This window comes from Juglans microcarpa x Juglans regia, chromosome 4D (assembly GCF_004785595.1).
Source record: "Juglans microcarpa x Juglans regia isolate MS1-56 chromosome 4D, Jm3101_v1.0, whole genome shotgun sequence".
Taxonomy (NCBI): domain Eukaryota; kingdom Viridiplantae; phylum Streptophyta; class Magnoliopsida; order Fagales; family Juglandaceae; genus Juglans; species Juglans microcarpa x Juglans regia.
Genome location: NC_054600.1, coordinates 1,304,284 through 1,318,584, shown reverse-complemented (window position 1 = coordinate 1,318,584; position 14,301 = coordinate 1,304,284). Strand labels below are relative to the sequence as shown.

At 35.6% G+C, this 14,301-nt stretch overlaps 1 protein-coding gene across 3 annotated transcripts; it reads left to right on the top strand.

Moving 5' to 3' along the window:
- The first annotated feature begins 294 nt into the window (after window positions 1-294).
- LOC121261492 (coiled-coil domain-containing protein SCD2-like) lies at window positions 295-13,461 on the top strand. 3 transcript variants are annotated; one of them, XM_041163901.1, is made up of 18 exons: window positions 295-734; window positions 840-1,163; window positions 2,184-2,545; window positions 3,062-3,134; window positions 3,324-3,365; window positions 3,729-3,791; window positions 4,504-4,553; window positions 4,634-4,661; window positions 5,809-5,880; window positions 6,004-6,114; window positions 6,203-6,263; window positions 8,033-8,140; window positions 8,295-8,416; window positions 9,228-9,297; window positions 10,985-11,023; window positions 11,600-11,640; window positions 12,670-12,799; window positions 13,055-13,461. In XM_041163901.1, the coding sequence occupies exons 2-18, from the start codon at window positions 849-851 to the stop codon at window positions 13,171-13,173; spliced, it is 1,806 nt and encodes a 601-aa protein (XP_041019835.1). In that variant the 5' UTR covers window positions 295-734; window positions 840-848; the 3' UTR covers window positions 13,174-13,461. The 3 variants fall into 3 exon arrangements, 2 of the variants coding, with proteins under 2 accessions (XP_041019835.1, XP_041019834.1); XM_041163900.1 differs by having other exon boundaries at window positions 10,982-11,023; window positions 13,055-13,460; XR_005939908.1 differs by lacking the exons at window positions 12,670-12,799; window positions 13,055-13,461 and having other exon boundaries at window positions 8,295-8,582; window positions 10,982-11,023; window positions 11,600-11,620.
- The last annotated feature ends 840 nt before the right edge of the window (window positions 13,462-14,301 follow it).

The window sequence follows — 14,301 nt, the reverse complement described above, 5'->3', positions numbered from 1 at the left end:
AAGACTGCAAATATCATTTTAAAAAAAGAGAGTAGATTTATTCATAAATTTTATTTTTCACACACCCAATATATCATGGATGTAAAAGTTTTTCAAATAAGCTAAACTAAAAATGATAAGTGTTTTATTTTTTTTTTTTAAAGTTATAATGCATTTGTTAATCCACGAGTTATGCAAGCAAATCTCAAAAAAAAAAAAAAAAAGACAGAAAAAAAAAATCCAATAGAAGTTCGTTTTGAGAACGATAAAAAAAGCATAGGTGAAAGTTATTGGAGGTTTGCACTTAACAAAACATGTACCAGAAGAAAGAAAATCTTTGTCCAAATTGACCGTTACTCTTTCAAACCAAACGTGGCATTACATACGCCAAAACCTCCACTTTCACCTCCTTGCCTTAACGTTCGGATCCCATCCTTTTCCAGCATTCTACAACGAAATTCCAAAATCCTAAAAATGTAAGAAAGATTTGGAAATCTTTCACATCGTTTTTTTTTGTTTTTTCGAAGTAGTGGATTTTCAGCGATTTTTGCATGAAAGATCTGTTGTGATTGTTCTAATTCATTTGCAGCCAGTGTTGTTTTTTTCTTTTTATATATACTGTATCAACGATGTTGGGTTTGGGGCCTACGGGCAAAACATAATGATCAGATTATGTTTACTTGCACTCTAAGCAACCCCAAATCAGAAGATCAACTCATTCACCTTATCCCCCGAAGCCGCAATTATTACATTAGGTTTGTTTCGAAAATGTTGTTTTTCTTGATGTCTATATATGTCAGGTAATGCATTTGTTTTTCATCAGAATCTGATTTATTTTTCTTTTTAATTTTTTTTTTCAGGCAGTAGCGATGGACCGAATGAGACCGGTGTATATTAGACAGAAGAGCGCAACGGGGACGGGGACGGGGACGGGGACGCCGGGGGCACCATCATCGCCAATGATGTCGCCAAGGAACCGCCATGCACGGTCGGGGTCCCTCACGGGGGCAAACTTGAAGAAGCAGAAAGCTGCAGCACAGAGGCTTGCGCAGGTGATGGCACATCAACAAGCCGATGAGGGTGATGAGGAGGATGATCTTTTTGATGATTATATCACGACAGTGGGTGGCGTTGGGAGCATAGGGCTTGCAGGTGGACGGTCAGTGCGGTCTATCTCTCCAATGGTAATTGGCATAATAACTATGTCTAACATTGTGTTTGTCGAGTAATTTTCCAAAAAGAAACATGGTTTTTTTTTTTGTAGTTAAGATTATTAGGATTCTATCTATGCACAGTTAATGATATTGATGAACTATTTTACTATGTTCATGGAATGGCAAGTACTAATTATTGCTATGTAATTTTCAAGATTAGCGCTTACGGAATCACAAAATGGTACTTGATAGTACGGTGGAAATAATTATTAGAATTTTAATTAGCCACAATGTGATTATAAAAGAATGCATTATATTTATGAAAGAAGGTTTGTAGGGATTCAAACAATCAGTTTCCTTGAAGTCAAGAAGCATGTTGATATTTCTGTTTTAACTCTGCTAAATATTATGTAAGAAATTGTTAATGATATTGTCCTGATGAGTAGTTGTGGTGTATGCAGCTGATCAAGCTTGTTCCTTTTTTCCTTTTCATCATTTGAACTTTTGTATTCCTTCCTAAAGTGCATTGCATCATCAGAAACTAACAGGAAAATATTCTGGTCAGACTAGAATACACAATGTGGAAAACTTAACATGTTGGTCAGAATATCAACATGCAGCTGATCAAGCTTGTTCCTTTTTTCCTTTTCATCATTTGACCTTTTGTATTCCTTCCTAAAGTGCATTGCATCATCATAAACTAACAGGAAAATATTCTGGTCAGACTAGAATACACAATGTGGAAAACTTAACATGTTGGTCAGAATATCAAAATGAGTCGTGATGCATAATGTTTTTTCAGATCAGGACATTTGAGGAACTTGTAAACTACTTATATCATGTTTTACCATTCTTATTTATGGTCCTGTATGTTTTTTTTTTTAAATGGCGAGGAATATGGCACTTGGAATGTTAATAGATGTGGCTGATTTTATTTTTTATTTTTATTTTTATGATTGCATTTGGGAAAGCAAGAAAAAATTATTCAACTTTCAATGTTGATAGTACTTATCTTATTTATATTTGATACTTCAATGTTGCTTTTATTAGACAGTTCGTTCAGTTCAAGAACAACCTCCATCCGCACGCTCTCCATCAGTTGGCCGATCTTCTCTATCTATCAACTCCGTTGAACAAACATCCTCAGCTCGTTCAACCTCAGATAGCCGGCCATATCAATCCACTAACTCTATGGAAAAACCTCTACCTGCTCGGTCTACAATAACTGGCCGATCTTCTCAGCCTACCAATTCCATTGAACAGCCTCCATCTGCTCATTCTACATCAGCTGCTCGTCCTCTATTAGGAGTCAAGACAGTTCCCTTGGTACCATCTAGTGTACCAATATCACTAAGGCCTGCCACTTTCGCGATTCCATCAGAGTCTCCTATCGATAATAGGAGAGGCAAAAGGTATCTTGAAGCTCTAAGAATCATATCATCATCTTCTTCATCTTTCTCCTTCGTGGGGCTAATAGTTGAATCTAAGATATTTCGTATTTGTTTCCAATTTGTATATTCAATGTGGTTTCGCCCATTAACCTGGCCTTTGACGCTTGAAAATACCAGACCAAATTCAATGAGGAATAATATTTGCTGGACAATTTCACAACAGAAGTGAGGAATCCATGCCCTCATTAAGCTTGTTTGGTGCCTGAGTTTGAAGAGCTTGGCTGTCATTCTGTTAGTAAATGTGTATGTACATGACTAGTGTTATGAAGTGTACAGCACTACTTTTGTAAAACATCAGTTCCTACATGCTGTCACAAGGGTGTTTCAAAATACGTCTTCTATTTTTATACTTAGTTTATACTTATATATATATATATACGTATAAAACAATACTTCTTCTATCAATTTGGATTCCAAATTTCCTTTAAACATTTGCTACTTGATAACTAATCCTTTGTAGTTTTGGACAATGAGCAGGCTGTCAATGGATTTGGGGAGTATGAACCTAAAAGAAACCTCTAATCAGAGTTCTTCTGCTCTACAAGATGAGGTATGGCTGCCTTTTAAGATGATATCATCTGTGCTTTTAAGGTCAATGGTTATTTATCGACTTGAATTGTAATGCCTGAAAGTTGCTTAATGCACTTCATTTTGCAATTAGCCTTTGCAATTGGGATACATTGCGAAAATTTTGTATCTTTTTTGAAAATCTATTAATGAGGTATCAATTCCATCGCAGCTTGATATGCTACAGGAAGAAAATGGAAGTTTACTCGAAAAGGTGATGCCAACATCATTTTGCACTTCGTTTTTGCTTGTATTGTAAATATGTTTTACTCTAGCTTGTAGTAACAATGCTTTATTTTAAGGAGAATCATATTTTACTCGTTCACATCAAACCAATTCTCTTTGGCTCTTGGTTAATGTTTGGGGAATGCTGCAATAGAAATCTCCAAATTATCTTTATGATCAAACTGAGCACTTGTCATGTGAATATTGCTGTTGCAGCAGCATTCATTCAGCAAAAGAAGATGTTATTTTGGGCAGAGAATTATAGTGTCCCCATGGTCTGATATAGATCATGTATCATATATTTATCTTGGTCACATATTCTGATATGTGCCAAAAAAATGTGCTTCTTCAGCTGCGACTTGCAGAGGAGAGGCTTGAGGAAGCAGAGGTGAGAGCTCGGCAACTTGAGAAACAGGTAATTGGTTATGAAAAGTAATATTTATAAGCCTTTTAATCATCATCCTTTCATTATCTCCTGATACCGCATCAAATTTATTTGTAGATAAGTGAAAAGTAACACAGTTTTCCAATTGTTTGCTGGCACATTAGGGAATGATGATAAAAAGCTTTGGAATAACATTTCTCATTGTTTGTAATGAGTGGGACAACCAATTAGAGGATGTGTATAAGTAACAAAATGTCATTTTTTTTTTCTTTATGGTATTTAAGTGAGTAAGTGTTTTGGATTGCTGCATTATTTTCACTTTTGTTGCATCCACCCATTTATTGTAATTATCTGAATAAATAAGAGACAACTGCATGGGCATAGATAATGCACTAGTCTATATATATGAATAGAGAGAAATAGACCTATGATGGGCATAGGTTAATCCTTAAATGGATCTGGCCCTATTTTAGTAAGTGCTTTTTTGGAACTATATATCTTGAAAGCACATAGAAACATGGTGTTCGTATGTTATTCTTGTCTATAAGAAGTTATTTAGTCTTGTACTTAATGGATGACTAATTTCTGTATGAATTTCAGATGTACTTAATATTATGATTCCTAATTATTATCCTTCCAAGTCTTATGTTGCATGTTGGTGTGTTCAATTTGCTTACAGTTATGCAATTCTAGTCTCAAAGGGATCTATTTTCCCTTTAATTTTTTATATGCTTTTCTTTAGATTGCTACTCTTGGAGAAGGTGTAACTTTAGAAGCCCGCCTTTTAAGCAGGCAAGCTCAAGGCTCATTTTTAGTTGTGAATTTTGCTATGTTTTCTTTATACTAATTCTCTCTGTTTTTTTACTCCTCAGAAAGGAGGCAGCCCTGCAGCAAAGGGAGGTTTGTGGTGCTAAGACCATTGTTATCTCTACACCACACAAAATTCTGCAAGCGTATACTAATCATATAATTTCTGACAATTCATTTACTTAAAATATAGAGTATTGGGTACTTAAATGTTCTTGTATACATTTTATGCTACCAAATCACCATGCATATATTCTGCACATCTTAATTCATTTGGGATACTGAATCCAGACATGGACCCATGGCACACATATTCTTTAGTTTATGCTATTAGACTCTTTACACACAACACAACAGGCAGCCTGTTCATATAAATATGGAGCACTATTTTCTTCTCAAATGAACGCTTTATTTTCACCAGTATACCAGACTCTTTTTTTGAAGAAGTATTTTCTGTCCTTTCTGTGATGGCTCAAGCTTTCTTTTCAAAGGTATACCAACCTCACCATTCATAAGCTGCTTTATCTGGGAGTTGCTGAATTATATCACTTTTGGTTGTTAACATATTTAATTTTTTTTGGGGAAAAAGACAGGAAAATAGTGTTATTACAAGTCTTAAAGATGTGCTTCAAAAATTTTGATTGAACAAACATAGATATAATAAAATGATCTTCACAATTTCACTTACAGCTGTTATATAAATCTTAAAAGATATAATTGAAAGCCAAAAAATCAATAAGTTGAGAATCCCTCCTTACAGTGTGTGTCATGCACCGTGCTATTTGTATACATATTTAATTAATTAAAAAATCTAGTTGTGCAAGAGTCCACAACATGCTTGATAGATTATGAAGAACAAGTTGACTCTACTGGTAAAATCCTTAGAACCATATCAATTATTAGGATACATTACAGAAGAAATCTGACCAATAAAGAACAGAACAGACCCTAGGAACTTGGGCACAAACAAGATTTTGATATGGTGTATGAGTGTATCCTAGTAATTGAACTATTTTTTTTTTTAAGTTTTAACATGGACAGAACATGACGTACAAATACTCTGTATCATATTGTATACTATTTCCAAGGATTTTGTCTCATTTTTGCTATATCACATGGCTGATGCTTGTTTGTTTAATTGATCACCATGTTGTAGACGGCAATCTCTTCTCTCTGTTTTGAAGTCTAACATCATTCAGTTTGTCAATGAGATGGAATATGACCACAGTTTTCATTGCAGGCTGCTCTGAGAGTTGCTGCACAAACTCATGGTGTTAGTACTGAGACTGTTGCCCTCCGGACAGAAGCTGAGGTATCCCGAACTTCTAGCTTGTATGTTTGGTTCTTTCTTTTATTTTATACCTATCATTATTTACTGGGGAATAGCAATGTCCTGTGTATTTAAGTTTACACTTTCCCTTGAACTTTGACTTAGAATGCAAGGGATGAGGCAACATCTGCTTTGGAGCAGCTGCACAAAGCTGAATGTGAGCTAAAATCACTTCAAGTTATGACTCAGAGAATGATATTGACTCAGGAAGAGATGGTCTATTTTCAATTCTTACCTTATATTAGTAATATTGGTTTCCTTAAAACTCCATGAGTTAGAACGTGATTTGTGGCTTATTTTATAGGAAGAAGTTGTTCTGAAGAGGTGTTGGCTTGCTCATTATTGGAGTTTATGTGTTCGACATGGTAAAGTTCTACATAACTTCAAATTTCCCATGTTTAATCTTTGTCTAAATGGCAACCTTTTTGCATTAGGTATACATATAGTTTGCAATTTTTTATATTCTGAGCAAAACTTGAACATATGACTTACTCTAACATCCCACCCCTTTCTTTTCCGAGCCAAGGGCCAAGGAACATATATTTTACTTAGTTGTTTGGTCATTCCAAATTCATGGCATGATGCATTTGATCTTACAGAAAGATTATTTCCATGTTTGGTTGCATGAGGGAGGTCTAAGGGCTTGTTTGGACACTTGGAGTGTCTCAGAACTATGTGAATAGTAGTGAAATTATTTGTGAATAGTAATGAAATGGTTTTAGTTAAAATGATTTATTTGGTTTTGGGAAATGAGAGAGAAAAAGTTGGGAATGGGAGAGAAATGGTTTAATATTATTTTTGGAAAAAGTGAGAGAAATGGTTTAATATTATTTTTGTTTTGAAGTTCGAAAAATTTGTATTGATTTTGTGTTTTATTTTGAAGTTTGTAAAAGTTGTAATGATTAGGTAAATGATTAGATGAAAAAGTTGAAGATTTGAAATTGAAAAGTATTTTGTATTTGAGTGATATTTGGGAAAGAAATTGTGAGAAGTTTTGAGAATTTCTCATCTTATCTCATTTGCCAAAAGTACCTTTAAATAAATAACAGTAGTGGAAAAGGATTTATGAATGAGGACAAAACAGATAGTATACTTTTATATAAAATAGAATTTTGGTAAGGAACAAACCCTCCCGATTTAGTTGATGAGTATCAATCACAGATCCCAATAAATTGAGATTATGGCTTCGCTAAGTTGCTTAAATTGACTACACTTGTAAGCTTCAGGGCACTAAGTTTTGATCTTCTCTGTTAAATTTTATCCTAGAATTGTGGGATGTACATATCCCTGTCTAAAATTTCTCAAGTTTAAAATTGCTCAAAAAAGTTAAATAAACATATCTTTGGAATTTAAGCCTTCTAGAAGTTGCTTCATTAAATGCCCCCAAAGCTTAAACTAATAGCAATACTTGCTTGCTACTGACCAAAGTGAAGATTTGGATATCCACAATAGATCATTTAGGCTGCGTTCGGATGCTAAGCTGAGTTGAAATTCTCTATGAATAGTAGTGAGTTGAGATGGTGGAGTGAGTTCTGTGGGGCCCGCCTAAGATGAGTTCAAATGTGTTTGGATGTTAAGATGAGTTTAAATGTATTTATGGGAAGTTGAAAAAGGTTGTAGGTCCCATGTGTAAAGAGGTGTTGAGTTGAGATGAGTTTAGTGATTTGAGAGTTGAGTATTTGGATATTAGAAGAGGTCTAAACCTGAACCGAACTCAGCTGAGCTGAGTACAGTCAAGGAACTAAACGAGCCCTTAGAAAGTGGGAAGAACGCATGTAAGTCATGAGAAGTTAGGTTGATAGCTCCTCTAGCCTAATATATTGTACAAATCAACAAACCATGTTCTTTAACAGTTACTCGGTGTGACCCTGCAGTCCTTACAAAGGTTAAAAATGCAGTCTATGTTCTCTTCACTTATGAAGTTATATTGATGAAACTTCATTTTGTGCTTAGATGCTTTGGGTCCTACTCCAGTGGTAGCTTTCCTATTGATGTGATATTGTGGGGAAAATGTTTAAATAGAGAGAATTAATTCATGAAGTTACTGTTATGCCTTCTAATGTATTAATGAATTTGAGCACATTTAGTATGAAAACTTCTTTGGTGACTGTTGGGCACTTGTAACATTTGGCAGGTATTCACGCAGAGATTGCTGGAGCAAGATATGAGTACTGGTTGTCTTTAGTCTCTCAGCCTGTGGATGTTGTATTAGCTGCTGGACAGAAAGCCAAGGAAGAGATCCGTAAGAAGTTTTTCGAATGCCTTCCCATTTGTCTTTCATTTTTTCTGCATGTTGTGATGATAATGGATTTTCTCCATTGCTTTTTTATTTGTTGTACACATTCATTATACCTTAGTTTGACTCATTGTCTTTATTTGATCTCCATGCTAATCAGCAAATGATGATTTAGAGGAAAGAGAGAAAGTTCCATGTGATTTGAATGAACTTTCTGGAGATGGGAATATTGAGAACATGCTTGTAGTTGAGAAAGGTCTGCGGGAACTGGCTTCACTAAAGGTTTCTGGTCATATCCTTGCTCTTCATAGTTTGGCAGACATCTGTTTGTGAATATCATCTGTCTTCTCCTGAAAGTCTTCACAACCGATAAGTGCACGTGAAAATCTGCAGTTTCTATGAATCTGCTTTCTGTACTGCTTGATGGGGAGTACCCAAAGAAAGATATGTATGTCCTAATAATGGACAGCTAAGTTTCATACACTGCCTCTTTTGCCTCTAGCTTTCTGCCTTCTTACTTGACACTTTAAAACAGTTGCATGTTTCACTCAAAAAAGTGAGTCACGCTCCCAAAGTGGAAAATTAAATTTATTCTTTCTACTGTTAACATTATTCTCTCTTTTTATTAGACAAGATAAATGCCTTATCCAATCAATATCTGAACGTTGCTGTTTAATGTGTCACTTATTAAGTTGCTTCTGATTCTTTTGAAACACCTTATACTAGCTCTCTAGTCATGACAAAAATTTAAGTTATAACGTTTTAGAGATTGTTTTTTAGTAACTAATGGTAAACAACTGGACCTTCAATCTGTAACAGAATTCTTTTTAAGTTTAAATTTGCATGCAATTAGCGCAGATATCTCTAAGGAGTTTGCCTAAGGAACCAAATGTTGGGACTTTTCGTTCTAGTGAATTGATGAAAATTTAACTTTGGGTTTTTTTCTCATCAGTATATCTGTAAAAGCCAATTTAGGCAAAAAAGAACTGCCATTTTTTGAACTACCATTTGTGTCAGATTCATAGATTGTTTCTTATATTTACATTTAAAACAGCTTCTTATAACCAGATTTTTTTAATGTATTATTTTAAAGGTGGAGGAAGCAGTGGCTCTTGCAATGGCTCAAAATCGGCGACCGAGTTCGCTGAGATATGGGGTCTCAGGTGTGAACTAATTATTGCTTTATAATTATCCCTTTTTTTTCTCTCCTTTTGGCCAAAAAATAATAGGATAATCGTTTTTCATGTTCATTGCATTTTCAAATTCTTTTAAAGGAGATCTTCTCCAGTACACATTCCGGGTATTTTGGACAACGAACGGTTTGCATCCCATCAGTAAAAGGGTCAGTTAGATTTTGAACTACATAATCCAACTGCTGGTTGTTTGTCTATGCAAGCAAATGACTTTTTGTAACAACCCGATCCTAAGATTAAATCATAGGATAAGTTTTATGCATTTTTTTTTTTCTTATAACTATAATATTATTATTATTATTATTATTATTATTATTATCAGATTTTACATTTATTAATTTTAATAATTACTATTAGATTTTATCAGATTACTAGAGTTTTTGGTTTGGATATATATTTTGTTTCTTCCTATTCCTATGGCATTCACGGCAACAACTTGCATGGGAGATATACGTTCACATTATGCAGTTTCTCTACCATTTGTTTCTCAAGGGTTTTTATCAGTTTCTCTATATATATATGCGTTACCCACTTCACCCACACAGCACCAACCAGCACGCACGGCCATTGCGCCCCACCTCCCCTCAGTTCGTCCAGCAGACCGCCCAAGACCTCCTCCGTGACGACCACCGAAGGCCACTGTGCAAACCACGTTCACGACGGAAACACTACCCGCAGCCCACGTAAACGGCACCAACCGCCTTTGTTTTCCACTTCCAAAACAGAGCAACCCGAAACGTCTCCAACCTATCACGCCGCAAACCGCCATCACCCACTTTCTTCTGCGGCGACTCCACGTTGCCCAGAACACGCCGACGCCACCTTCGGCCACCATAGAATACATCGGACCACCCTCAGCCTCCAAGGCACGCCGCAGCAGCCATGAACGCGAAGCCGAAGCCTCTGTGCTCCTCTTGCACCCGTAGACGCACCTCGACGCAGCCAGCCTTGGTTGTTCCGCCACACCTTACGCCGGGGACATCTTAGGCGACACAGAAACTGCCGACTGGTTGTTCCCCGTCAAACCCACGTCTTCTCGGTAAGCCCAGGACTGACGCCGCCAGCCTCTTCTCTCTCTCGACTGTGTTTCAGCGTGATAGAGCACCTCCGACTCACGCTTTATCTCTCTCTCTCTCTCGGTGTCGCACCACCACAGAGAAGCCCCTAGTTTCGCCACCGTGACACTCCTAGCCTACGGGAAGGGGGTGTTACACTTTTATAAGAAGCAATCATTTAGTTTGTATTTTCTTCTTGTTCCACGACTAATGTCTTTATGAATCTCACATGATTGTCTCCGGTATGTGGACTTCACTAGAAACTTAAGGAATATTGTGTGCGAACAAGGAAAATTTGACAGAGACTGGGTAGCTGTTTGGCGGACTGACTTCTAGCACTGACTATTCCCATGACGTTACATAAGTGATTTTTTTGTTTACTAAATAAAAAACCATAGATGTAAGGCTTAACAGACAAAGAAAACGGGATCCCACCAATGGCCCTCCAAGCAAAACAACCTGATCTGTATAGGCCAGAACCCAGAAAAGCATGATTGCTTGCTTAATCACACTGATCGCTCTTCTTGTCTTTAAATATCATAAAAAGTGACTTCTGGTTGTCTAACAAGTTTCTTTCCTACCTCTTGATTTGGGTGTAGAAGAGGTAAAGCTAGCATCTGAAGGACAGTTTGAAGCATTTGGTAAGTTTATATCACTCCACTCTTTTAATTTTAGTTAAAGCTTTTGCAAGATTGAGAATATATAAACTGATTTTATGCAAAAAGATTGAGATTGGGGACTCATGATCAGATAAATGCTTCATTTTGCACATTGCATTCACCAGATAGAAAGGTGCTTTATGTGTTAATTGTGCATACATAGAAAGCCTTGTACTTCTTATTTAAAATTCACCATCTATTGGATTAATCTAAATTGGCCGTGTTTTTGTTCATGCTGATTGAAGACCCAAACAATTTAAATAAGCTCATTGTGTGAATATACATTATTTTGTCATTTACTTGTTTTTTTGTTTCAAGTCTATTTACAAGTTTTGTTTCTATTCTTAGTTAAAACACTGTGTTGCACTTATTTTTTCCCCATATTAGTACACGTATTTGTAGTAGCAGAGTTGCCGATCTCCTATGATTATGGTTGTCACTTGTAACCTTGTCTACATGAACCTTACTGCTCATAAAATGTTGGTGTTGGATTTTTCATCTCTTTGTTTATATAAAGATGTTACAAGTATCATCTAAAATAACTGTATTTTCTCTCAGAATTGAGCCCAGAGGAATGCGAAGAGGTGCTTTTTAAGCAGGTATGGTGACACCTTTATGGTTCAAAACTATTATTTGGGTTGAAAAATGTGATGAGTTTGTTCACGGTATTGTCTTTATGTATCTTGGTTCTCATACAGAGTTTCTTCATTAGATTATCAACAAAGTACCTTCAGTGCTTTTTTTTTTTTTTTTATCACTGCTTTGAACTCTTTTCTTGTTTCTACAATTCATTCATGGGAGTTTTGAAATGTCAGGTTGCATGTTTGGTAGCAGGGAAGGGCTAACTAACTAATAGCGTGAAAGTAGGATAACTGGAAAAATTAGAGCATTGTACGTAAGGTTTAAATTTTACCAGTCAAATTTGACCGTTTCTTTCCTCTATGTACACGGCATTATCTTGAATGCTCAAAAAATGGTGCAAGTTGGAGGGCTATGTAGTTGCAGAAAATTAGAAATGTGCAGGAAAAAGGAAATATCAAAAGTGGGGGAAGGATCGGTATGCTGCATGTTTTTTCCTATTGGCTGGATTAGATTATCTTATTTGGATTTTGCTATAATGGGTGGTAATAGTGATCTTGTGTTACTGACACAAAACCTTCTTATTATTCTTTTTCCCCTGATAACTGTTCAAAATTACTATAACCTGCCCTTTCAAATGATTATACTAACCAATTTTAGATATTTAGTGTGACCCTGAGAATGTGTGAAGGACTTTGCTTTTTCAACCCTATTTGTCAATTTTTCTTTATGGTCGGAGAAACGAAGTTATTGTTAGGGATCAATTTTGTTAGGGATCAATTTTCCTGAGTGGAAGACAAAAAAGTTTTGCCTTTATATATGTTTATGTTGTATCCCTGTATTAGGAACGACCAGAATAAAATGATTTAGAAGGGAGGTTAAATCAATTGGCATACATCAGGGATCTCCCTTTATCTTTTGAAGTTTGGTTAAGGAATAACTTGATGGGCATGATTAGGAGGAGGTCTTGCATATAATTCAAAGAGCTCCTAACCACAATTTTCTTTTGAAGTTGAATGGCCTCTTGGATCACTGTCATGTTCTTGTAGGCTTGGCTTAAATATTTCTGGAGAAGAGCAAAAAACTATGGGCTGGAAACAGACATAGCAGATGAGCGTTTGCAATTCTGGATCAACCATAACACAAAGTCACCACTTACTTCACACGATGCAGTTGATGGTATTCTCTTTCACTCTCTTGTTCACAGATTGTTCAACAATGTTACTTTTCTTTTGGTACCTTAAATATTACAATCTTTGGACTGAACTTCAGATTCTTTCCCCACATAACTCCTCCAATCTGAAACTTGTCAGGCTTTTTGTGAGATTTGGAAGGAGTCCCATTTATGTCTTGGTCCCCTAATATGAAGTTTTTTATTAGTCTTTCCTATATATTGTGAATCTGGAATTTGATTAATCTATGATACATGGACAGTTGAGCGTGGCCTTCTGGAGCTCAGGAAGCTAGGTATTGAAACCAAACTATGGGAAAAATCTCGCAAGTGGCTCGAGCAAGAATCCACCTCTAAGCCATATAGTCAGTCTAACTTCTAATACACATTGTAACTTTACAGAAATTGATGTTTGAGAGAACCTATACTCCTCTGTGTTCACTTGTTAAACAAAGGAGAGAGTATTCCCTGGGCTGCATATTGTGAAGCACATCTCATTCCTTCATTGACTATTTGTGTTAGATTATCCATAGTCGTTGCGCGGTCATTTCACTTATTGTATTAGAGAGATGTTTGGTATGCAAAGAAATCATTTAAAAGTAAATTTACACAATGACGTGGATTGATATGGTATGTCAGGAAAGATATTTTATAATAAAATAGATCTAACATTTCAAATTGAGCCACATTAGTTTGTAAGTTTGCTCTTATAGTAGGGGTGGGAATTCGTGTTCACAGGTCATGTTCGTGTCGTGTCAAATTATGAGTTTTAGAAACTAATGGTTACACGTTATTTCAATTATTGTATTAGAGAAATGTTTAGTCTACAAAACTAAATTTAAAAATTGATGTTGATTGGTGTGCTACGGTAGATTTGAATTTAGATTAAAAAGGGATGATTAAAAAGATCCTTATCCAGGGTCTTGAGAGATTTTGACTTATTCCTATCTCAGCTTCATGGCTAAATTTAGATTAAAAAGGGATGATTTGCAGCACAACTGTGTTTTTCAATCATAAATACCTCAATTTAAATCAATAATGGAAGAAAGGGTGAGGTTCTCAACAAAAGCTCATGATTTTAGAACAGAAATTTTCTAAAACTAAAATCTAAAATATTCCTTGACAAAGGCAAGGAGGGAACTGCCTAAAAAGGTGATTTATTTGTAATTGAATTGATGGGATGTGGAGTTGCAGTTGATGGAGCACTACAATGGTTAGTTTTGGTGATTTTGATTATCTCGTTTTCTCATGAATGATTGATTAGTTAGGGAAAGAAAGGAACATAGTTGAATTAGAATAGGTGGAAATAGATTGATTTTGGCTTTTGCCGCAAATAGATAAGATCGACATGCACAAGACTCATGCATTGCCAGTGATGGAGACGGATGGCCACGTGGTGTTTGTCTTTTTTCGATTAGTTGGTTTTCACAATTTCATATAATTATTATAATTTTTTTAAATTTTTATATAAAATTAAATAAATAATTTAATTTTTTTAAAATTTTAAAAT